Source organism: Odocoileus virginianus, chromosome 26 (genome assembly GCF_023699985.2).
Source record: "Odocoileus virginianus isolate 20LAN1187 ecotype Illinois chromosome 26, Ovbor_1.2, whole genome shotgun sequence".
NCBI lineage: Eukaryota > Metazoa > Chordata > Mammalia > Artiodactyla > Cervidae > Odocoileus > Odocoileus virginianus.
In genome coordinates this window covers 34,063,521-34,088,961 of record NC_069699.1, presented here as the reverse complement: position 1 = coordinate 34,088,961, position 25,441 = coordinate 34,063,521, and the positions used below count along the sequence as shown (strand labels likewise).

The 25,441-nt window shown below is 43.0% G+C and overlaps 1 protein-coding gene across 6 annotated transcripts in view; it reads right to left on the bottom strand.

The window, feature by feature from the left end:
• The window catches only part of PRICKLE2 (prickle planar cell polarity protein 2), a 338,795-nt gene that overhangs the window by 92,333 nt on the left and 221,021 nt on the right, over positions 1-25,441 (bottom strand). For 5 of the 6 annotated variants that reach the window (XM_070455728.1, XM_020904678.2, XM_070455729.1 and 2 more), the window contains one exon: positions 5,298-5,481. In XM_070455728.1, the coding sequence (XP_070311829.1) occupies positions 5,298-5,481 (184 nt within the window). Of the gene's footprint in view, positions 1-5,297; positions 5,482-12,215; positions 12,319-25,441 lie in introns of those variants that run through there. The other variant, XM_020904676.2, reaches the window with a different exon arrangement.

Genomic DNA, 25,441 nt, shown 5'->3' with positions numbered 1-25,441 from the left:
TGGTCTGTTCACATTTTCAAGGATCGGAAGCAGAAGTACCAGGAGAAAAACCATATCCTCACAGACCCCATGAAAGCTATCCACCCAGAGGATGCACTACTCACAACATTTCTGGACGGCAGTTTAGCACAATGAATCAAAGTCTTACTGGCACAATCAATCAAAAGCCTTAAAGGGGTTTACACATGACCTCTCCACCTCTAGGGATTGTGCTGAAGGAGAGAAGCAGGTGAGTGTACAGGAATGCTGGCTGCTACTGTTTTATTTGATATAGAGAAAAACTACCAAGGATGCATATGTTCAAAAATAACTTTTCAGTTCAGGGCTGTCTGATGGTTGTGCTCCTGGCATTTGGGAGGGATCAATTCTCCTTTGCGCAGGATCACCTGGTACTTCTCAGAATGTTTAGCATCCCAAGCCCCTACCCATCAAAATTTGACTGGAACCCCCTAACCATTTTGACAATAACTACCCCCATCTAACCTACACTTCCAAATGCCCCCTAGTGGCGAGTGGTGCCACTACAAGTTGGTAACTACTAACAGAGAACTATGCACCTATTCCAAAAGATAATCTGGGTCTAAATACAGAAATTTGGGCTTCCCCGGTAGCTCAGGTGGTAAAGAATCTGCCTGCAATGCAAGAGACCTGGATTCGATCCCTGGGCTGGGAAGATCCCCTGGAGAAGAAAATGGCTAGCCACTCCAGTATCACGGCCTGAAGAATTCCATGGACTGTATAGTCCATGGGGGTCACAAAGAGTCGGACATGACTGAGTGACTTTCAAATACAGAAAAAAGAAAAAAAGAAAAAAATGTTCACAATACATGAAGTGAAAAAAATTTCAAGATAAATGGATAGCATCATCACATTTTTGTCCGAAACAAAACAGAAATGTAAGCCTATACACATAGATTCTTGTTACATGCATTCCAAGTGAAAGTGTTAATTGCTCATCATTTTGACTCATTGTGACCCCATGGACTGTAGCCTGCTGGGCTCCTCTGTCCCTGGGATTCTCTAGGCCAAAATACTGGAGTGGGTTGCCATGTCCTCCTCCGGGGATCTTTCCAACCCAGGGATCGAACTCTCATCTCCTGTGTCTCCAGCATTGCAGGCAGATTCTTCACTGAGTCACCAGGGAAACTCACACACATTCCAAAAATGTTGGAAAACAGTTTTCTGTGGTTGGCAGAATTATGAGTGATTTTTATCTGCTTGCTTTCTTCGTTTCTTTCCCTTTTTTCAATAGGCAAAGTCTTCCCATTATGGAAAGAGAATGCCATCTCTTGTTTTGGAGAACAAACGGTGATCCACCCAACAACCTGGTCCTCACACCATTTCAATTCTTGTTTTGACTTATCGGAGGATGAGTACTGGCCTCTGCTCAAGCAGCGTGGGATCACCCTTCTCACTCTGCCAAATACTCAGCCTCGTTTCAGGGCAGCAGCTGTAATACCAGAGCAAGGACCTGGGAGGTGCTCAAATAAATGTTTACTCAACTGAGTCATCCTCTTCTTGTCTGGATTGGGCCACGCTTGTGTTGACAGGTCCTCCAGGTTTTGACATTACTTTTACCCAGTGGTTCTCAGTCAGGGTACCCAGCTCATCCCCCAGGGGCAATGAATGGTATTCCGATACGTGTCTGGGTCTGGTCAACCCCATGGAGGGCATGGTGAGTGCTACTGGCATCAAGTAGGTGGTGGGGGCCAGGGATGCTGCTAACTATCCTATAATGCCCAGGACTGCCCCGACAGCAAGAATCATTCAGCCTAAACTGTCAACAGCACTGAGGTTTAGAGACCCTGCTCACCATTTCCCTTCCTTACAGCTTGTTAAATAATTTCCAAATTCTTCCTAAAGTATTATCTGCTATAAATGTCTCCCCAGAGAGGTTCTAGGAGACAGAGCGCATTCAGTGACCTGCCGGAGTCTGAAGGGAAATTGGAGCCTTACAGATGACCTCAGACGGGCATCAGGGGAGACTCCAGTTTTCTGTCCTGCCGGCAGGGCTCCCTGCATAATATTAAACGCCTCACCTGGAGCGCGTGGAGACAAAGGATCTTGGCAACCTCTCTGATCAGTTTTCAGTTTGGTCATTAAAAAACACACCTTAGAAGCCTTTCTTTTCTGGCATCGATTGTCATCTTTATGCTTTTTTTATACTATTTTAAGAAGGTTGGGTTTTTGCAGCTAGCAGATTTTAATTAAATTAACTGCCCATATTCATGAATACCTCCTTTTAAAAGGAGGGTAGCTTTCGTTTCCATTTTATTTAACTGAAGGCATTTCTCAGAAGAAACAGAATAATAAAGAGTGTCACCCGAGGTATATTACCAACTCCACAACCAGAGAAAAAAATGAAAGGTTTTTAACAAAAATGAAAGCACATTACTCGGAACCCTAACTGGTCCTGAATACTTTGCCTCCAGCACAAAGCATTTTAATATCACTGTAATTTCTCCTGATAGAACAATGTTTTTTCTCAAGTCAGAGACAACTAACATCATATTAAATACCAGAATTTTTATTAGTAAGAGGTATTTAGGTCTTAAGTTTTTCTAAAACCTACTAGGCAACCTTTGAAAAAAAATCTTTAAACCTATAATCAGTTCCATAAGTAACAGACTTTCAAAGATCTTGTAATTTAAAAATCTGAAGACTTTTTTTCATGCAACATGATCCCTTGAAACACCTTTAATACAGATTCATATTTTATTAGGCAAATATAGAGCCCTTCAAATAGCTTAAAAAGATAGTCTCTCTCTAGAGAACGATTTCCTTTCTAATCATCTGTGTCATATAGGTCTGAGTAAGTGTTGTGAATAGAGAAAATCATTTGAAGAAAAATACAATTACAAGAGATGGGAATACTCTGTCATCTGACATAATTCAAACCACTGATTTAATAGCATTAATCATTTTCTTTCAAAACAAATCAAAGAAAGATGTTTTATGTTTCCCAAAGATATTCACTTTGGATGAGGCAAGTGGCCTTCAAAAATATGTAAGCAATCATTTTTGGAATTGATGGATGTCACCAAGCCCTTTAACTTTTGCAACTGTCTATTCTCTTAGGTCAGTAGAAAATGTTCTCTGAATCTGGACATCATAGAATGATATTTAATGGCCTTAGAAATGAATCTACCTAAGCAGGGAACAATGAATGCTTAGGTAGGGAAAATAGCTTAACTTTGGAATTTGAGAGCCCAGTTCAGCAGGAAGCAACATGAACAAAAGAAGGATGGGTCTCTTGGAAGCTGCTGGAAATGAGGTTAGCAAGAAAACGAAACAGGCTCACAGATGTATCGAGGTGTGAAAACTCACTGCTCAAGTACTGGCAGTAGAAGGGTGATGTCAAACACAGATATTTAGTCACCCACCACCTCATCTGAGTTTCCAGACAAACTCAATCAAATACTCTCATTCTTCTTCAACTTATTAACAATACAGTCTTTACTGAAACAGAAGAAAATAAAGCTTTAACCTTAATTTACAAACTGGGAGAAAACTGCATATGGGCTAAGTCTCTCCAATTGCATCCAATTCTTTGTGAGCCTAGGGACTGCAGCCCTCCAGGCCCCTCCAGGCACCTCTGTCCACGGGACTTCCCAGGCAAGAACACAGGAGTGGGTTGCCATTTCCTCCACCAGGGGATCTTCTGGACCCAGGGATCAAACCCACATCTCATGTCTCCCTGCATTGGCATGTGGGTTCTTTAAGTGCCACCTGGGAAGCCCCTGGGAGAAAACATTCTTATTTATTTCTGCTGATAACCCAACACAGAATTCCTTTCAATTCTCACAGAAATTATTTTCTGAGAAAGTTTCCATTCCAAGACATTTTCATCCTAGTAAAAATTAGAATAGAATTCACAAAACTCAAATGCCTGTAGGGTATAGGAAGATGAACACAAAAGGATAAAATGGGCTTAGTGGTGACCAGGCTGATGTGGAGATTCACTCTTTTCAAACTCTGGAAAGAATGTCTCGCATTCAAATCAATGGCCTGCACACCAATTTTTGAGAAAGTAAGATTTCAGATTCTATTGAAAGTAAGATTCCAGATTCTCAAAATTTCAAGATCTAAACATCAACTTTAAAATTAAAATTTTTTAATTATGAGCAATTTCTAAGAATTAGTGACTAATTAAAAATTTAAACAATCCTTTGCTGGTTAAACAAATCCTGGTTGTGTGCTCAGAATTCCATCTGTCAAATGACAACCTCATTACTGGAAGAAGAAAAATGAGAAATGGCTAACCAAGGAGATGTTATCAGGGTCCCATCCTCAAGTTCTTGGTGAATTTTTGGGTCTTCCCTCACCATAAAGAACTTTTTCTAAGAGCATCACATCTAAAGTTCCAGAGTTAACCTTTTAGGGCTTTTTAAGCTTTAAAACATTGCCAGACATAGAGAAGATCTCCAGGGGAAGAACCTTTCTATGCGAGGGGAAGGGAATAGTGGTCAAACATTGAGGCTGGGATAAACCTTACTCTCAAAGATGTGCAAGGAAGATCATGAAAGTATCCAGCTTACAGGAGGGGCTTCTAAACCAACAGGAGGCTGGAACAGGAGAAAATTCCAAAGACCAAGAAATGCAAAGTGGAGGTTGTATATGATTGAGAGAAATGCAGTGACACAGAAAGAAACCAAGTTCATCTAACCAAGCCAGTAGTATTTACAGCCTGCGGGCAGTGCCAAGATGTTTCAGGAAGTGCCAGCATCTTTCTCTGTCAAGCTGGGCCAAACTTTTCAGTGCAGCATCAGATCACTAGGTAAATCCTCATTTCCTTACTCTCCTTTACAAAGAATCTTAACATTAAGATTGGTGGCCAATGTAGGACACCCCTTCCCTCTCCAAAAATGCTGTTTCTAGATGTTTCTAGAAAATCTTTTGGTAACAGCTTAAATGGAAATGCAGAATGAATTAGCTCAGTTTCATTTCTCTTCCTGGTTTTCCGCTGGGGACCCAGACGTCTTCATCCCATAAAGCAACATCTTCTTGGACTCAGCACAGTCAGCTCTTCCTTCTGAACTGGAATGAGGAAGGACGGCCGGAACCAAGGTAAAAGCCAAACCCGTAACTGCCCTTCTGTCAAGACTGGTACCTCTGGGACTTCCTCAGGAGGCCTGAGGCTAAGACTCTGCACTCCCAGTGGAGGCAGCCAGAGAATCCTTGCTCAGAGAACTAGATTCCATATGCCACAACAAAGAGTTCACAGTCACAAATGAGGCCCAGGGCAGCCAAATACATAAATATTTAAAAAAGAAGAAGAAGAAGAGAAAGAATAGTACCTGTTCAGGCTTCAGGCCCGGCGGGACCCAGGCGTACTCCTCCAGGGCACAGCCCGAGTCGTCGTCTGAGGTCGAGTTCCTCTGGAAGTCAAATATGAGCTTGCTGACTGTCTTCTCCATCGCCAGGGGCATCACCGTCACCATGTGCTCCTCCTGAGGGCACTTGCAGTGCAGGCAGATCTTCCTGCGAGCAGCAAAGGCAGGAGGTGAGCAGGAAGGCAAAAGAAACCAGTTTTTCACCTGGCCTGCCACTCACCAGCCCTTGGATCCCAATCCATAAACACATTCCTTGGAACTGGCTTTTGGCAAAAGCATCTAAAGGAGTGTTCCACACCCCGCCTGTTGTTGTAGAAGGCGTGGCCCTGAGTACCTGCAAAAAGCCCCTAAACAGTCAGGGGCCACCAGGCAAGCATGCTAAGGACATTTAAACATGGACACCGACCTCTTCTAAATCAGTATCCCAAGAGGCAAGTCAAAATACCTTTTATTTTACTAGGTAGAACACTGGATATGCACCATGACCACAATTTCCTCAACTGGAATAGTAATTAAATATATACCATACATAGTCAGACCAGAAATATTACCAGGAGATTTAACAATACTGACAACATTCCATTTTTATAAAAGGTTTCCAGACCTTAGGAAAAGAAAGTGGTTTTAAAAATAACTGCAGGTGAGATTTTAAGAAGAGTAAAAATAGTTTTTTTTCCCCACGAAACAAATCTGACCCTAAGATCTCCTGGGAAAGACATTTTCATCTCCACTGAAGATCCTTGTGGGTTTGAAATTCTAATTAGAAACCCTAAATTACCCCACATTGGTAGCTGTTTCTTTAATGTACAAGAGCATCATGCATGTGAAGTATTTCAAAAGATAGCAGCCAAAGACACAATTCTCTCCCCCAAATTGAACATTTCTCTTTTAAGATTACCATCTGTTCCCTTTTCCATGGCTACAAAAATGATGAAGCAATAAAAACGTTGATGTCAGCAACACAAAAGCACTTTTAGCTTCCACCAGTGAAATAAAAAGTAAAAAGAGAGGAAAAAAGTAAAGGAGGAAAAAGATTTTAAGAAAATAAGCTGTTCTACCTGCACTCCGACCTCTAGAATTAGTTTCAGGAGCACCTTATAAATGTGATGAGACAGCCCAGAATTCTAATCCCCATGTGTCTGAATTTTTCGACAAAAGCTTTGTGAAGATATAATTCACATACCATAAAACTCAGCATTTTAGAGTGTACAATTCACTGGTTTTTAGTATATTTACAGAGATGTGACACCACCACCATTATCGAATTTTAGAACATTTTCTTCACCCTCAAAAGAAACTCCAAGTGCATTATTAGCAGTAACTTCTCACCCTCCCCTCCCCCGGGGCCCTGATAACCATTAATGTATTTTCTGTCTTTAAGGTTTTACTTGTTCTGGAAATTTCTGGAAATTCCACATAAATGGAATCTTACTATAGTCTTACCATATACATAAATGGAATTTTACTATATACAGGCTTCTTACACATAGCAGGATGTTTTCAAGATAAACTCATGCAGAAGCACATGTCAATCTTTCATTTCCTGCATTATAATACTCCATTACATGGATATACTACACTTTGTTTATCCATTCATCAGTCAGTAGACATTTGGACTGTTTCCACTTTTCACTGTTTTTGAATAATGCTACTCTACTGATGTGCAAGTTCTCCGTATGTTTTCAATTCTCTTGGGTATTTACCTAGGAATGGAATTGCTAGATCATACCGTAACTTTATGTTTAACATTTTGAGGAACTGCCAAACTGTTTTTCAAGATATTTACATCTTTTTACATCCCCACCATTAAGGGATGAGTGTTCCATTCCCTCCACTTGTGTCACACTTGTCGCTGTCTTTCTCTGTGATTGTTGCCTGGTGGGTGTGCAGTGCTGTCTTACCAAGGCTTTGATTTGTACTTCCTTTATGACTAATGATGTTACACATCCTTTTATGTGATTCTATGTCTTATTTGGAGAAATGTCTATTCACATCTTTAGTCCATTTAAAATTGTCTTTTTATTGTTGAAAGAATCCTTTATATACTTTTTGGATACAAGTCCTTATCAGATATATGCTTTGTAAAATTTTCTCTCATTTGATAGACTGTCTTCCCTTTATGATGAAGTCCTTTGAAACACCTAAGTTTTTTATTTTGAGGAAGTCCATTCCCCCGCCCCCCTGTTGTTCTTTCTGCTTTTGGTATCATATTTAAGGAACCTAAGGTCATAAGATTTACTCTTGCATTTTCATCTAAGAATTTTATGGTTTTAGTTCTTATTTATGGGCCTATGACCCATTTTGAGGTGCTTTTCATATATGGTATGAAATAGGAATCCAACTTCATCCTCATGTGGCTATCTAAGTGTCCCAGCACCATTCAACTCACTTGCATTGACCCTCGTCAAAGATCAGTTGGCCATAAATGTAAGGATTTATTCTGGACTCTCACCTCAACTTCATTTCATATTTTGGTCTATATTCTCTTCTTATGCTAGTACCATACTGTCTTCATTACTGCTCTTTTGTAGTAAGTTTTGAAATTGTGTAGTGTGAGTCCTCCAACTTTCTTCTTTTAAACATTTTTTTTTTTTTACCTTTTGTGGGCCCCTAACATCTGCACTATAAATTATAAATTTTAGGGTTATCTTGCCATTTTTTGAAAAAATTTAAGCTCAGATTTTGACAGGCACTGTGGTGAATCTTTAATTTGGAGAGTACTGCTATCTTAACAATATTAAGTCTCCCAATCCATGAACAAAGAATGTCTTTCTATTTATTTCCATTTTTTGAATGTGTGTATTCCTTAGGACTTTCTATATACAAGACCATGTCATCTGTGAATAGAGATTGTTGTATTCCTTCCTTTTCAATCTAATGACTATTTTTTCTTTATCCTGTCTTATTGCCTTGCCTAGGTCCTCCAGTGATCCTAAGGTGCAAATGTCTAAGCTGCTCTTTGTCTTGTTCCTGACCATAAGGGAAAGCAACCAACCCTTCACCATCAAGTATTAGATAATTGTGGGATTTTTTGGGTAACTTTTCTTCATTAAGTTGAAGAAGTTTTCATCTATGCTAGTCATTGAGAATTTTTAATCAACAAAGGGTGTTACATTTTGTCAAATGCTTTTTTTTTTTTTTTTGCATCTATTAAGATGATCAGTCAGGGTATTTTTTTGGTCCCTATTCTTTTAATGGCCTGAATTTTGATACCAAAATGTACTTGAAGAAACAGAATCAGTTTTGTCCAGCCAAGTGAGGCTTGTCAGATTCTTCTACTTCCTGCTTTTCACCTGACTGAATATATACACGAAGAGAATGCACACTGGGATCTGGTTTGCATCTCCAAACTCAGAGAAGTTTTATCCAAATCTTGGCTGTTGCTTTTAAAAATAGCTTGAGCTCATTTTAAGAGTAACTCATTAATTAATCACCTACTGTAAAGAAGTCAGGGGTCTTGGGAAGCAGTCTAGGTTTTTTTTTCCCCCTCCAGAACTTTTTACATCAGTGTATGACTTAAGGGTAAAAAGTCTCCCTACGTTTAGGCAAGTCTAGGAAGCTCTTCTGTGACTAATGGTTTACCAACAAGTCACATTTTTAGAACAAAATGTAGATATTTTTTCCTAAATTCAGTCTCTATAATATTCATCAATGAAACTCATTTATTCAGCAAGGCCAGTAAGAGCATACTTTTTAATGCTGGACGGACACAGTCTAATGAACAGAAGCTCCAGAAGAAGGAACAAAGACAAAAGCAAAACAGAATTAAAGAACCAGATTCATAATGAGTCTCACTGAATAGAAGCCTGAACAGAGGAGAAAGAGAAGAGGGCTAAGAGTCCTCTTTAGTCATTTCACAAGTACCGCCAATTACCTACCATCTGCCAGGCACTGCTCTAGACACTAGTCATACCCAAGCAAAAGAAACAAAGATCCCTCCCCTCATAGAATCTATATACTCAGAGGGGGAGAAACATACAATAAACAACAACAAAAAGGAACATATCATTCAATCAAGTAGTATAGGAAAGATGCTCAGGGAAACACAAAACTAGAATGGTGAGGCGAAATGAGGGCAAGCAGGACTTGGGTGAGGGCACACAGGAGCAAAATGACTTGCTTCTATGACTTGCTTCTACCTGACACCCGTGAACTCAGATTTGCACACCACTCCTCCAAGAAAGGGACTATCACCTCCACCTTCCAGGGAAGAAAACAAAGCAGAACAGAGATGCAAAGTAGGATCCATCTGACCCCCAAACCCTATTAATACTCTATGAAAGGCATACCTCATTCCCACCAGAGAGCAGCCTTTTGTTCAACAACAAACACGTTCAGAAAAATCAAAACCAAACAGGGAAAAAAGGAGGAGGAAAAGAAACAAACAAAAAAAAGGTAAATCAAAACCATCAGGACCTTATGTATTTTCCCTGTCAGCTGTCTGCCTTCCATTCCTCATTTATAATTAACAAGCACTGCTGTGGCAAGGCATTTTTATTTGCAAAGAATTTTTAACCTTTGAGTGCTTCCATGACAGCCTTTGGAGAGACTAATTTAATAACTCCTGTTTACAAATGAGCAACGGCAAGGCCTAGATGCTGAGAAAGGCGCGGAGGGTCAGAGGTAAAGCCAACAGGATTTCTCTTGATTCTCACGTCTTTGTCTCCCTCTTGGCAAAATGCACACAACACCCAAGAGCTCTCGCTTTCCACACACTGATTAAAGCTTTTCAGGAGAGCGTGGGGAAATATATGATTTGGTTTTGTTTTTTTTCTTTTTTAAATAGACATTTATGAAGATAGAACCTGCTAGTAAAGCAGGATTTCATTAAAAAAAAAAAAAACAAAACCCAATCATACAAAGCGTGCATTGGTTTCATTCTGTCAGAGTTGACATTCTACCTGTACATAATTGGGTTTGTGAATGACAGGTTTCCAAGGAACAAGGCATGATTCAGAGAGCAGAGCTCCTGCATCCTCCGTCCTCCCTCTGTCTACCCAGCAACAACCCTTGCCACCCCGTCAACCTAAAGTTGCAGCTATGAATTCATTCGCTTTCGTATTCAGAAGCCACAACTGGCTCTTCCATGACATAACCAAGACCAGCAGATGAAGGCTCTTCTTTCAACTGTCTCAAAGTACTCTGGTCATTTACACCAGTGACCAAATCATTTGCAAAATGCCTAACGATTTATACCAGTGAACCCACCGACCATGATGCAAAAGAATTCGTTATAAACGGATCGGGGGTGTCTGTCTGCTGGGGGGCGGTGGTGTCTCATCTTTGAGACGTTGACAGGTTATTTACAGCACTGAACCCTGAACCACAATGCCTCCTTCCTGTGAGAAGTGATAGGATGAAGGCAAAAAAGGAGTCTTCGTTGTCACACGATGCTAACAAGTTCAAGTCGTAAACGGCAGGATTCTAGCTTTGGATAGGATTGGAAACATCATTAAGTCTTCCCCCTCTCCCCCTTCCCCTTCTCTTTTTCATGCCTCCTTTCTTTTTTTTTTAAGGAGAGGAAAATATTTTTTTGCAAGAGAACTCCTATGTGGAAACTCATTATATAAAACAGAGCTGCCCAAGGTGATGAGACAGCAGGAGGTCCTGGGCTCGACTTTTCTTAAGCTCCACCTTCTCCTAAACTCCAGTACCATTTTCATGGTCCTAACATCTCAAGGGTTCCAAAGACACACACCTGGAAACCAGCATACTTCCCAGGACAGCTCAAGGTCATTTCTAGTATTATCAAAATATGAAGTAGGTGCCCCATAATTTGAGAGATGGCAGAAAGACAGAAAAAAAAAAAAAAAAAACAGAGGCTGCTGGATGACTTAATAGACAGATGATTCTTTATCATCAAACTCTGCAGATAATGATGATTCTGGTCACGGGAAATTGTACGCCCTGTTTCTAAGACATTACATGGAGATGCCTAGGGTGATGTACCCCCATGACTAATTAGACAAGTCGGAGACAGGGCCCTGGAAGTGCATTTTCCCCAGCATTCCATGTCATTCCAAGCTGACACGCATTTGGAGAACATGCTTCTGGAGCTATCCTGCCAGTTAGAATGGAGCACCCGAGTCAGAGCGGGTCTGGAAACTGGTGTGTTCTACCAACATTCCCAATGGTCTCTGGACAATATACATTTTAAAAACTGTTTCAGGACATCTATGCCAACTGTCCCGACTACGATATATTAAACTCTGTATCACTAAGTCCTCCTGTCACTCAGCTGGGCCCCACCAGGGCATGTGTGTGAAAACATGCTGGAGAGAGGCAGGACCACACCAGTCATCAAGCAGTGCCTCTCACTGCCAACCTGCTGTCTGTCCTGCCGTCTTCCTTCCCTGTGGTATGGGCTTCCCTGTGCCAAGTTCATGGTCAGACAGGTTCAGGTCACTTTTAGGCACAGGGTCATGGGGCAGACTGCTTAAAGGGTGGCTCAGTCCCAACACAAATCAAGTGGGGTTAAGGAATGCACAGTTCTGGGCTCAATACAGCAATGCCTCAGGCAGCTGAGATCGGGTGTGGGAAAAGATACTTTTGTTAAAGACAGAGGGCTATGGAAAGCAACTAGACTCCAATAAAAATTAATAAAAAAGAAAATACAGAGGGCTAAAATACCCCAAAGGCCTCCAAAGCTTTTTGCTAATTAACACGTGTCCTTGGTATTTAAATTCTTCCATGACTTCAGCTTACTAAAGGCACAAGAATCACTCCTTTTACTCTTAACCGGAGGAAAAGAGGAAGCCTTTTTCTCCTTATCGTAATTTAATGTTACTGCCCCCTTATCATAAAAAGAAAAGCAACATAAAATGTACGTAGAAAAGAATTAGGAATTACAGATAAGAAGAAAAAAATAATTCAAACACTCACAATCCCAGAGATAATCACTGCTGAACAGAAACAGATGCGGGCCCTCTTTTCCTCTCATGTGAAGGAACTGGAGACCAGATTTCATTTCTGTGTGTGCGCTATCAGCGAGTACCGAGAGACAAGACTCTGGCCTGAAATAAAAAGACATGAGCCAGAGCCACCCACACATGGACACGTAACACTCTCGGCAAAAAGATGTGCATTCTTCAATCCAGATAAGTGGGTTTGCTCTGATCTGGTGCCCTGTAGCAGGATCAGAGACTTTATGTACATACTGAAGAAAACACCAGGCAACGTGGGAACTGCATATATACTTCAGGATATCACAGAGTTAAGCTGGGTCCCTCAGATAGATAAATAAAAAAAAAAAAAATCTGAAAACCGGATTTCAACAGCTATCAACTTTCAATTTGCTGTGCAAGTAGGGAGAGATGGGTCACAGATAATCTAAAACCACTAAGCCCTGGCTCTGAATTGTGTCTTTGTATATCGGTCACAGACTCTCAATGGTGCGATAGCTGACGTCACTGCAAACCACCTAAAGGGTCTGTCTCGGGCAGGCCAGACTTCCGAGGGGCTGGGGAGGAGCCTGGCTTCCTCAGTCCACTCTGCTGCTCCATTCCCTCAAGTTCCCAATAAAAACGTCCAGCTTTTCACGTGCATCCAAAGCACTGGCCTAAGATGAGCCAAAACTTATTCGGAGTTTCCTACCTTTGGGAACACCGTTCCCACCTTATCTGTTTGACCAAGAAAACAGGTAAACACGTGTTTTGAGTGAAGAGAGATTTTATTAGGCTGCAGGCCGCCTGGATGTAAGGAATGAAAAGAAGTAGGCACTCTGAGCAGAAAAGCCATTATTGTGCTGTGTGAGCGAGCCGGTAAAAACTGAAGCGGGGTCTGCTTGCTTTCACTTAGCGCTGAGAGGACTTCCCTGGTGGTGCAGCAGTTAAGAATCCGCCTGCCAATGCAGGAGACACGGGTTTGGGGTCTGGTCTGGGGAGACTCCACAGGCTGCAGGGCAACGAAGCCGGTGCACCCCAACTGCTGAAGCCAGTGTGCTAGAAGCCACTGCAATCAGAAGTCCACAAACTGGAGACGGAGAACAGCCCCTGCTCACTACAACCAGAGAAAGTCCAAATGCAGGAACAAAGACCCAGCACAGCCAAAGAAATAACTAAATAAAAAACAAGAACAACAAACAACAACAAAAACCAACAAAAGAGAGTTTTTGAGAAAAATGGGTATCACTGAGATACTCCCATGATGAATAAATCAGAATTGTTAAAACTGAGCCATCACCAAGAACACTAGCTGTTCCCCTCCAAAATCGCCTGGGTCACATGATCACACGACCCACATGACCAAGCTTTAGCTCCCTCCTCCCGAGTGCTGCGCAAAAACACAAGTGGAGGGTCAGGAAGGCAGGAAGGCAGACAGGTGGGAAATAGGGTTGTGGAGGGTGGCTTGGAACGAAATGAGATGAGGATGTTCCAAGAGAGGGAAATGTGTCCCCCAAGGATCGAGGACTCCACAGGACAAGTCTGACCTCCAGGGCCTTGGCTCCAGTATGTGCTTGGGAACTGGGGGATGGCAGGGAAAGGTTTTCTAATATATTTTTAATGTTTATGCAATTTCTTACATTTACAAAAGGTTTTATAAGAGTCATTTTGTCCCAGAGCTTATCATCACCTTTATTCCTTCTCAACTGCCCTATAAAGTCAGTATTTGTATCCGTTTCACACACATGATCCTACAAACTCATAAGCAACATGACTCAAGTCACACAAATTAGAACCTATGTTGTGTCCAACTCCAAGACCAAAGCTCTATCACCTTTTTTTTTTAGGGGAGTGGTCAAATCTTCCTTCTTTTCTGTGTGCATCTTTCCATCCTTCCCATCATCTGTCCAACCATCCAACCATTCAAGCAAACAGTGATGGAGCATCTACAGGTGCTAGGCCTTGTACAGAGATGCTGGGATTCAGACAGTATCTCTGACCTCGTGGGGCTTCAAGTCAAGTGAGGGAGGGAGACAATAGTCAGGTCAGCACATCGATAAACTTGCCACTTAGAGACTGCGGTGACTGTCATGATGGAAGCGAACAAGGAGATGAGAGAGGGGCCAAGGATGGATGAGAACAGGCCTCCCCACTGAAATGACCCTCGAGTTGTGATGATAAGACGGAGGAGGAGGCAGCTCTGGGGAAGACCAGGGAGGGTTCTCCAGGCAGAGGAAAGGCAAGCAGCGGCTGTGGCAGGGGGAAGGGTATGGAGTGAATGTCTCAGGAGGTCATGTGTTGACCTCCCCTCCTCCACCACTGTCAGCATGGGTGATGGTGACCAAGGCGGCGAAGCCCCTGCCTGTACTGATGCACTGATGTGAGATTTGGGGGAAGAGGCCATCTTAGTGGGCTGAAGGAAAGCTCTTCCTTCCTCCTGAATTCCCTTCGCCTTGGAATTCCTATCTCCTGTCTTGATACCCAGACGTCAGCATATCCTGTTATTTGCAGCCTCACTGGCTGCTTCACCCCCCACCCCCACCCCCACCCCCATCCCCAATACTGTGTTTTTCCTCTTTCTTGGCAAACACTCTGTCCAACTGAGGGACCCAGGCATGAACCTTGACACTTGCCATGTCTGGAAGCAAGATTTCTATCTCTGTGAGAAAGGAAAAACGGTTTCCTAATCAACACAGAAGCTCAAGGGCGGAGACCGTAACAGGGCCAGCTGGGTACGAGGCTGGTGCGAGCGCAGAGCCAAAACCCGCTGTCTGGCCCGTCATGCTCCCTGCCCTCTGCCTGGGCTCCAGCGGCTCTAGCCATCTGCACCAAGAGCAGATTATCCCTGCCAGGCGCTGCCCAACTTGGTACAGGATCATCCTTAGTGGCAGTTGTTTCCTCTAATATGTCAATTCATATTTCCATGAAGAAACATACATGGTGCCCTACTTTGGACTAATTTATCTTGGAATTTTTTAGGCAGTGGAAACATTTTTTTTTTTTTTTTCAATTAAGCCTCCTGGAAGACTTTTCATATTGTGAGTATCTCTGACCATACTTTGATTTCCAGGTCCGATGGAAGAACCATGTCTTGGATCAGGTTTCCCCAGAATCAGATCTGGGAAAGGGCTCTGAACATAAAGAAAGTTGGGAGGAAATCCCCAAGCTCCTGAGAAGGAACTGGGGAAGGGAAGCAGGACAGGGAATGATGCTAACGCATGGAGGGCTGATGAGCAGCTGCAGCTTTGGGCAACTATGACTAATTTAGTGGAGAAACTATGGGAAATGGTCTAGAACATTCCTCACAGATGTCCTACTAGAGAATCAAAGAGGCAGGGGTACTCATCCCCCACACAAGTCCCAACAGTCATTGGGTAAGAATTATACCTGGGCCCCTGTGGCCCACCCCACATGCAAAACAGGCAGGCTAGACAGTGATAGTTCCTATGGATGGAGGAACCATGGGTCGAGGACTCTGAGAAGGTGAATACCCAGGGGGAAGAGGGGACTGTCCCAAGTGTCTGCTGCAGGCGGCTTCACTTATTAAACAACTCATCACTGTACATATACTGTGTACTATGCATTCTGGTGGGTACTGTGAGGGATTAAAACAAAATAGTAAAAAGCCCCTGTGTGACTGGGACACAAAAATATAGTCACAGAGAGCTAGATCATAAATTTCAAAGTCAGGTACTTGTGAGGTTACTTAAGAGAAGGTGCTTATCTAGGAGACAGATGCTGAAAAACACACAGGTCAAGGATTATGCTTGTCATTTAACTTCAAAGGGTTGAGCAAAAACAATATGTGTATGCACTGTGTGCATGTGCCTGCAAAAAAGAGAGGGAGGGAGGAAGGGGGAAACAAGTGGCACAAAAGTGCCAAATGTTAGCAACAGACCTTTCTAGAAGGCTGTCTGGAAGTTCATCATGCTATTATTGTTTACTATATATAACACTGTGGCTTTTCAAAATAAGTTTTGGGCCACAGAAATAAAAAACTGAACAGTTTTGTGACTTTGTTGTTCAGGTCAGTTCAGTTCAGTCACTTAGTCGTCTCCGACTCTTTGTGACCTCATGAATCGCAGCATGCCAGGCCTCCCTGTCCATCACCAACTCCCAGAGTTTACTCAAACTCATGCCCATTGAGTCAGTGATGCCATCCAGCCATCTCATCCTCTGTTGTCCCCTTCTCCTCCTGCCCCCAATCCCTCCCAGCATCAGGGTCTTTTCCAATGAGTCAATTCTTCGCATGAGGTGGCCAAAGTATTGGAGTTTCAGCTTCAGCATCAAGTCCTTCCAATGAACACCCAGGACTGATCTCCTTTAGGATGGACTGGTTGGATCTCCTTGCAGTCCAAGGGACAAGCCTCTTGATGAAAGTGAAAGAGGAGAGTGAAAAAGTTGGCTTAAAGCTCAACATTCAGAAAACTAAGATCATGGCATCTGGTCTCATCACTTCATGGGAAACAGATGGGGAGACAGTGGAAACAGTGTCAGACTTTATTTTTTGGGGCTCCAAAATCACTGCAGATGGTGACTGCAGCCGTGAAATTAAAAGCCGCTTACTCCTTGGAAGGAAAGTTATGACTTTGTTGTTAGGTCAGTTATTAATAGAACACCTAGCACATGCTGGGCACTGGATACCACCGTGCTGAGTAGGAGGCTGCTAGGCACAAAGAGAAGGAAGGAGTATTCCTGACAGGTGGATAAAGGCATGCAGGTAAGAGAGATCAAGGTGCTATCAAGACACTGAGAGGAGTCTAAGAGGGTGACAAGTCAGCAGGTGCAAAAATACACATGCAACACAAGTGAAGGAGTTTTCACTTTACTGTAAACATGTTCACAGGCCAGTGAGGAATTTGCCTACCAAACACACAGCGATTTAATTCAGCATCATGATGAGTAGCAAGAGTGAACCCTCAAGGGAAAGAGCTTGGCCACTGATGGTGTCTCCATGGCAACACTGCTACCTGCATCACTGCATCCGAAGGAAAGGCTGTGAGTACCTAGAGAAGCTCTGATTTCCTGAGCTGCTTTCAGACCCACGGCCTTCCTAAGAAGCAACCAAAGAAGATGGAATGGTTATGCCTGGACCAGTTCCTCCATTTCACTTGGTCCATATGTTAACTGTGATTTTATGGCATGTACGTTTTTCCTTCATTGGATGCTGAGCAGATCCAGTTCCAAGAGCTCCTCCTTTCCAGATGAGTTCCTCAGGGGAACAGTTTCTGAGGAAATGACTACACATTGAATTGTAACACTCCTCACCTCCTGACTTCAAAATGAGAATTGTAAAACTCCACGAAATACCTGTTTGCCTTTCTTTTCCATGCCACCTGCCAAAGTACTTGTTCAGTCACTACCTCCTGTGTAGAAGTTGGCTAACCCCATGGAGACCAAATCTGAAGCATTAAATATCCCCTAAGCACTCAAAAATAGCATACTATGACCATGCAGTGAATTAACATCTTGGAGGCACAGTGCCTTGGGTTCAAATCCTATCTCTGCCACTTCACTGAGAGGCTGTTAGGATTACATAATACCTACAGCTGGTATTAAATAATACCTTCACTATGCTGGCTATAGTGAAATCTGACTGGGCCAGTTTGCCAAGCCCTGTGCTATGCATAGGGACAAAAAGTAAAACAAGTCAATAAAAATAGTCATGGTTCTTGTTTGCTAGAAGTTGATCCAGCCTCTACGAATATATTTTAGTTGGGATGGAAACAGATCAATGGAAAACAGATGGGTGGCAAACAAGTCATTTCTGTAAGTCTTTATTAAACACCCAGTATATACTTGAAGGTGTGCTGGACTGACAAAGAGAATTTGATTACCATCTTTACCTAAGGCTTACTTATTTTACCATGCTTTTAACACTTCAAGGTCACAAATATGACCTTAGTTTCTTACCAAGATACAATAAGGTAAACAGGCTTGGATATTAAATTAATGACCCTGGGACTAATCAAGCACTTTAGAGCTTCCCATGCACTTTCAATTCAGGGAACTCTGTGAATTGCCAAAAATATCTACGAAGGTTCATCAGAGGAACAAGGGTTATTATTGCCATTTCACAGAAGGAGAAGGTGGTGCTCAGAGAAGCCAAGCACCGTGGTCGTTACCATTTAGCGTGCTGCGTTTAGGGTGCCAAATCTTTGACTTTTCACCCTGAAGCAGGGGAAATTGAGTCAGTTTGGTTCCAATTCTGGGGTGTGCTGTTTCTAACTTTCCTTTTGAAAAGGACTTTTTTGGAATGTATGCCAGGCTCTGTGCAAAACACTTTCCACGCTTTCTTGACTTAATCCTCACAGCACAGTAAGAGATGGAAATCAGTAATATCTTCCTCATTTTACAGATGGGGAAAACCAAGGCTCAAAGGGTTTCTGAAGCTCACTTATGCTCCCACAGTCGGGAGACTACGAAACTGGAAACGCAAACCTGGACCGGCTAGATTCCAGAACCCTTCACTGAACACCTGAGGGCCTATTCGAGGCCCCAGCAGACTGACTGCCCTGGTCCCCTAATCCATGTAAAACAAGCTGTGCTTTTCTCCCTGCTCATACAGAGGCCCCCAAATCACTGGCAAGTCATAGGAAATTCTTAAGTGGCTGCTTATTAATAACATTTTCAGTTTATATTAGCCTGCCTTTCATCCAGGGAAACTCAGCCAGCTCCATATACAGAGAACCTCTGCAATCCAGCCGTTTCTGGTGTGGATGGGGGCCAGCTGGCGAGAGGATCCCTCACGGGCTTGGTTTGTGGGGATTCTGGCAATGGTCACACCCCTCAAAACTTGACAGGGGCCCTTTAATATCCGTGCTGAAGGGCTGGAGGCAGAGACTTCCCAGAAATCCACGTTCCTCCGTGAATGAGGCCAACGGCTCAAGATGACCCCAGTGGACTTGGGAAACAAGAGTGTCAAGAAATTGGGTGTTTACCAAGTACTGAGGCTGGAAGTGAAGCCCTGCCACTGAGATTGAGTTAGACACAACAGGGAAAGACACTATTTTCAGGAGAGACCTGGCTTCAGTCAAGTCCAGGGAAAAAAACAAAACACATTTCTCAGGGTTTCCCACAAGGGGGACAGACAAAAAAAAAAAAAAAGCAAGATGCTGATTTGCCTTCTTCAAACCCGATGCAAGGAAAGGTTTATGTGGTTTTCTTCTGAGCCACGACCAGTCCCCTCATTCTGCAGCAGCGAGGGGATGGAGGGAAGTACAGAGAAAGAAAATAACACTTCCTGGTTTCATGTTTTATTGGAAAGAAGCCCTGGATGAATTGAATTCACATGGTCTACAGGAGTGAGACACTGAAAATATTTAAGAATCTGTTATATTCAGATTTGACAAGGTGATGGTGGAAGGATGTATGTCTCCTAGACGCACCTCCCACCCCCAAACCCGGGGGGGGGGGGCTGTAGCAACACCCACGAGCTTCTGGCTGAGTTGATACAATGAACAGCAGCTCAGACTGTGGGCTTTCTTGGTGCACAGGATGAGGCTTGGACACTCATCCATGAGTTCTACTCACTATTTCCACCTTTCCCCATTTGGTTAGTATCACCTCCTGCCTGGGGTACAACAGCCTACTTATTCTTCCCTGTATCCACTCTTGCCTCTCTAGAATCTATTTTCTGCTGTTTCGTTTTTTTTTAAACAATGGTGGTATCATTCAACTGCCATGCTTAAAAAGCTCCACTGGCTTCCCACTACAATTAAAGCACATACTCCCTAACGTAGGCCTATGAGAGCCAATATAATCTTGCCCCTTCCCCTCTCTCCAACTTTATTTTGTCCCACTGTCCCTCATCTTCTCTACTCTGTTTCAGTCCCAATGACCTTTTAATTATCCTCTGCACTTGCCTATGTGCCAAGGCCATCCCTCTCTTAGGATCTCGGCAGTGGCTGTCGTACTGCCTGGAGCATCCTTCCCTGAGCTCTTTCTGAGCTGACCTAGTTTTCATTATCCATGTAATTACTCAAAGGCACCTCCACCAAGAACCCTATGAAAAACAGCCCACTTTCTGTTCTCATTCACTCTCCATTCTATTATCCTTTTAATTTTTTTCTTAACATCTGTCACTATCAGAAACTGTTTTACCTGTTGGTGGATCTATTAAATGTTTCTCCCACTATAACTTCCATAAGATCAAGGAGCTTATCTTATAACCTTAACTCTAACCTAAAACAGTAAGTATTCAATCCAGCCTGGGATCTAGCTTGGTAGTTCTCAAATAGAGGCTGAACAGTTTATGGGCACACAAAAAAGATAGAATCAGTGTGAAAAAATTTTTTTATATTCATTTTTTGGGATTACTGAAAATCTACATTGTTACAATGATGCCAAAACTGGAAAGTGTGAGTCAACTATAAGATCAGTAGTACATCATCAAAACCACATCAAAGAAAGACTGTCTTCTTCTGGGATTAAAGAAGACACAGTAAATCGAGGGCAGAGAAGAATATATCCTGAGAATGACTGAGAATTGTACCGTAACTGCCACGTAATGTAATTCTGTTAAGTGTACTGCAAAATGTCCAAAATCAGAAAGAACACCTTGAATACAGAAAGACTGAAAAGCTGTAGTTTAACCTAAAGTAGATGTTCCAAAAACGTGTTGGAATTGTTAATAATAAAAAGTATCTGAAACACAGAAGGAAGAAGCACTCCTGTGGCTTCGGCATCTGAGATTCCAGACCTCAATTTACCCATATGTAAAATGGGAGAGAAGCAGGTAACTCTCTCCTTCCAGTTCCAGAGAGCTTTGTGGAACTGTGACGTATTTGTATAGGGCAGGAGGATTTTTTCCAGTCCCCAGTTAACCTCAGGAGAGTTTCCTGGGAGAGTTTACAACCATCTACCATCCAATCCAGCACTTCTTATTAACTTTCAAGTGACTTAACATCTTTAAGAGTCTGATGAAAGCTGGGATCCTCTTCCTCAAAACGGTGAACATACATACATTCATAGTAAATGCTGCATTTAATTTCAAAAAGTTTGTCAGTCTTTACTGTTCCTTTGGTGCTCACGGACTTCAAGTTAAAAACACCTGGTTTAGAGAACTGGCTAAGTGTAAAAGGTCTTCTCTGCTATTCCCCGCAGGCCCACAGACACTGCCTTATGTTTTGCAGATGTTCTATTTCTCACTCTCTGCGACATTTGCTTTTACAAATTCAAAATAGCACATGATATCATCCCGACCACGTAGGATGCTGAATCTTAGGCATTCAGTGATACAGCATGGAAGGCAATTTTTAAGGGTGGCAAGGGCAAACCACACTGGTGTTTAGGCAGCCCAATTGCCAAAATGAGCAGAAGGCAGGTTCAAGCTAGCCTGATCAAAATCAAGCCCGGTGATTAGGGCTGCTTTTCAACCTTTCAGAAGCCATTCAAGCAAGAACTCAAGCTCCTGCTGCTGAGACAGGGACATGGGAATTCTCTGCTCTGCGTTTTCACCCTGCTTCCTAATGAGCCAGGTGTTTCCACGCGGTGGCCCAAGCTTCGCAGGAAGCAGGGGGAGGGGCTTAGGCTGGGGGGGGAGGAGTCACTGTCACAACTGGTGGCAGGCTTCTAGTCCTGACAGGCTCTCCAGCTGACTTCTGCGATGTGACCTCAGATGCAAGGAGACTTGGGCAGCAATTTACATGAACTCCTGAATCCTGATAGCTAAGCTGTCAGGAGAGGACATCGGCCGACAGCAGCACTGCATGTGCACCGGCCACCTGGCCACTGCTTGAGTTGCCAAGAGGACGCCTACAGCGAACAGTCCCTCGGATAGCAGGTATTCTTCTGGGAGCATCAGAGCAGGAAAGCTGGATAAAGAGCCTACATCACTGGTAATGAAAAGCGACAGGAGCCTTAAGAATGGCCACCATGTTAATCAGAACAACAGGATGTAAGTCACAGAGAAAGAAAGACACTCCATTCAAACTTAAACTAAAAATTCAACTGAAACTTTCAATAAGCTAGTAGGTCATCCACTTTGAGGAAGGAAGACTAAAATAACACAGAGTAAGTAGAAAATAAAATGTCTTTTCAGCATGCCTAAGCAATTAATAAGTGAAAGAAAGTGAAAGTGAAGTCACTCAGTCATGTCTGATTCTTTGCAACACCATGAACTGTAGCCTATCAGGCTCCTCCGTCCACGGAATTTTCCAGGCAAGAGTACTGGAGTGGGTTGCCATTTCCTTCTCCAGGGGATCTTCCCGACCCAGGGATCGAACCCAGGTCTCCTGAACTGTAGGCAGATACTTTATTAATAGGTGGTTGGTATTTATTTGCCAAACCGAAAGAATCAACTTCCTGGCAGTGTCCAAGAGGAGACATGGCATGTAAGTTCAAACTCTTCAGGCAACTACAACTGATCAATACAGGCTACCTGAGTCCTGGGCTGAGGAGCAGACTGAGGTGGTGCTGGAGCTTAACAAAGAGGGTGGCGTGTCATCAGTGAGGTCCACAATGGACAGAGGTGATGCAGGTGCCGGGTACGTACCATACTCCTACCATGCTGGGACATGAAGAATGGAGGTCAAACACGGGTACATATTCATATAAGAATGAATTTCCCCACTGAGGATTTCCTGTCATTCAAATAGAAACTTCTAGAAGAAGAATAAGGAGGGGTGAGGGAAGAAAGCAGACATCTGTTTATCCTGCCAGATCACAGCCTGGGGTCCAGCAAGGGGTGAGATATCAAACTCAGAAGATGTTCACAATCAACCCACAGTCAATCCACTTGCAGGAAATTCCTGTTCAGGATAATAATTTACATGGCTGCCGTATCCTCAATCACAAGACACAGTTGGCTAACTGTGCTCTTCCTATTAAAGCAGAAGAGTGATTGGATATATTGTCCACATTTGCCAAAACAAGATTGAAAATGAACTGGGATTTAATTCTAAACAGCCAGAAATTTAGCTAACCAGAACCTCCCACTCCTTTTAGCTGACACTTTTATTTCCTAGTTGAACAACCCAAGACAACAGCATAAATACTTGTGCTTTTCAAAAGTTCACAAAGCATTTGATTTGAATTAATATAAAATGGAACAGTACTTTTTTTTCCCTTAAAAACAATACCATCTCATTTGGGAACCACCAACTTCTTACCATTTCAGGTATCATAAACATGTATAAATATAGAGATCACCAAAGTGTCCTAAATGTTTATAAACATACAGATCATAGAAATAAATGCATTTATTCATATGGTATGTTTGTAAAACACACGTAAGTTCCAAGATGGTTCACATCTATCATTTCTACAAGTTGGGGAAGCTTCAGAATCAAATGATGTTAATTCAAATTTCAGCTTGGCCATTTACTAGCTGTGTGACATTAGGCAAGTTACTTTACATCTCTGTGCTTAGCGTCTATAGAATGCATAATAGAACCTATCTTACAAGGTTATCATAAGATTTAACACATAAGATTGTGAACATGAGCCATAAAAAGGAACAAAATTGTGCCTCTGCAGATACACGATGGACTTAGAGACTGTCACACAGAATGAAGTCAGAAAAACAAATGTCATATATTAACGCATATATGTGGAATCTAGAAAAATGGTAGAGATATACTTATCTGCAAAGCAGAAGCAGAGACACAGATATAGAGAACTAACGTACGGATACCAAGGAGGGAAGAGGAGAGGTGGGATGGACTGGGAAATTGGGATTGACATATATACATGACTATGTATAAAATAGACAACTATACCTAGTGTAGAGCCCTGGGAACTCCACTCCGTGCTCTGTGGTGACCTAAACGGAAGCCAAGTCCCCAGACAGGTGATGTATATGTGTCTGATTTATGCAAAGCTGACTGACTTTACTGTTCAGCAGAAACGCAGCACTGCAGAGCAACCCATATTCTTAATAAAAAAAAATTTTTTTTCAAGACTTAAAAAACAGTGAGCATGGTGCTGGGCACATAGTAAGAAGTCAATCAACTGTTAGTTATTAATTATTTATTACTCCACAGAAGGAGAAACTGAGTCACAGAGCAGCTAAGTGATCTCTTTCAGGTTCACTCCAATAAACAATGACACAACTGGGGCTCGAACCTGGGCCTTCTGAATGCAGTCAGATCTCCTCTCCTGTGGAGGCCTCTGTGCTTCTGATACAGCTGGCCGAGAAGCAGCAGCACCGGCATCACCAGGGAGCTGGCTACGAATGCAGAGTCAGCAACGCCCCCAGGTGCATGTATGATGCACTGGGGAGCCCTGGTCTCAGGCACTGAGGGATGCGGGCACTCCTCACCCCATCCCCACCGAACCAAACATCTGAAACATCCGAAGGTCAGAGGCTTTTGCAGGAAGCTCCAAGTGGCTCCCTGGAGGGCTACTGCTTCTCATATTCCAGTGCATATTCACAACACACAGAGGTCAGGGCCAGATATAAAACCTGACCTTTCAGTTCTCCACCCAAAAGCAGCCACTGGAGCAAACTGCACACCTCCACCGACAACGCTGAATTCCCTCTGAAAGTTCACACTCATCAAGGTCAGTGCCAGAAGACGATTTAGAGATCAGCTAACCCAGGGCCTTTATTTTAGGGAGAAAAGAACTGAGGCTCAGAAAGGGGAAACACACATTCTAGTTAGGGCCTGAAGTGCTCACGATGGGGGGATCAAAAGCCCACAAGCCTGGCCTTTCTCTTTGGACTCAACTAGGCTCACAGCAGATCTGCCCATACTCCGTTTAGTCCAACAGATGGGCTGCTTCCATTTGCCCAGAGCTTTTACTCCTCATCAGAGTGTGTCTTACCAACTTTCCAACAAACCTCACACTTCCATTCTAAAGGCCACATTCAGAGCTGGTGATGAAGAAGTCACTCTATTCTGTTTTGTGCCTGATACAGTCTCTTGGATATTATGCCAATTTTATCAAAAGATCAAGCAAAAGGATTCCTGAAATCTAGAAAAATGGTACAGATGGATCTATTTCCAGGGTAGACGCAGACATAGCGTCTCTATTCCTACCCTGGAAACAGACACAGGCATAGAGAATAGACATGTGGACACAGTGGGGAAGGGGAGAGTGGGACGAGCTGGCAGAGTAGGACTGACATACATACACTACATGTAAAACAGCTAGCCAGTGGAAAGCTGCTATACAGCACAGGAAGCCCAGCTCTGTGCTCTGTGATGACAGAGAGGGGTGGGATGCGAGAAAGGTCCAGGAGGGAGGGGATGTATGTGAACATATAGCTGAGTCTCTTCATTG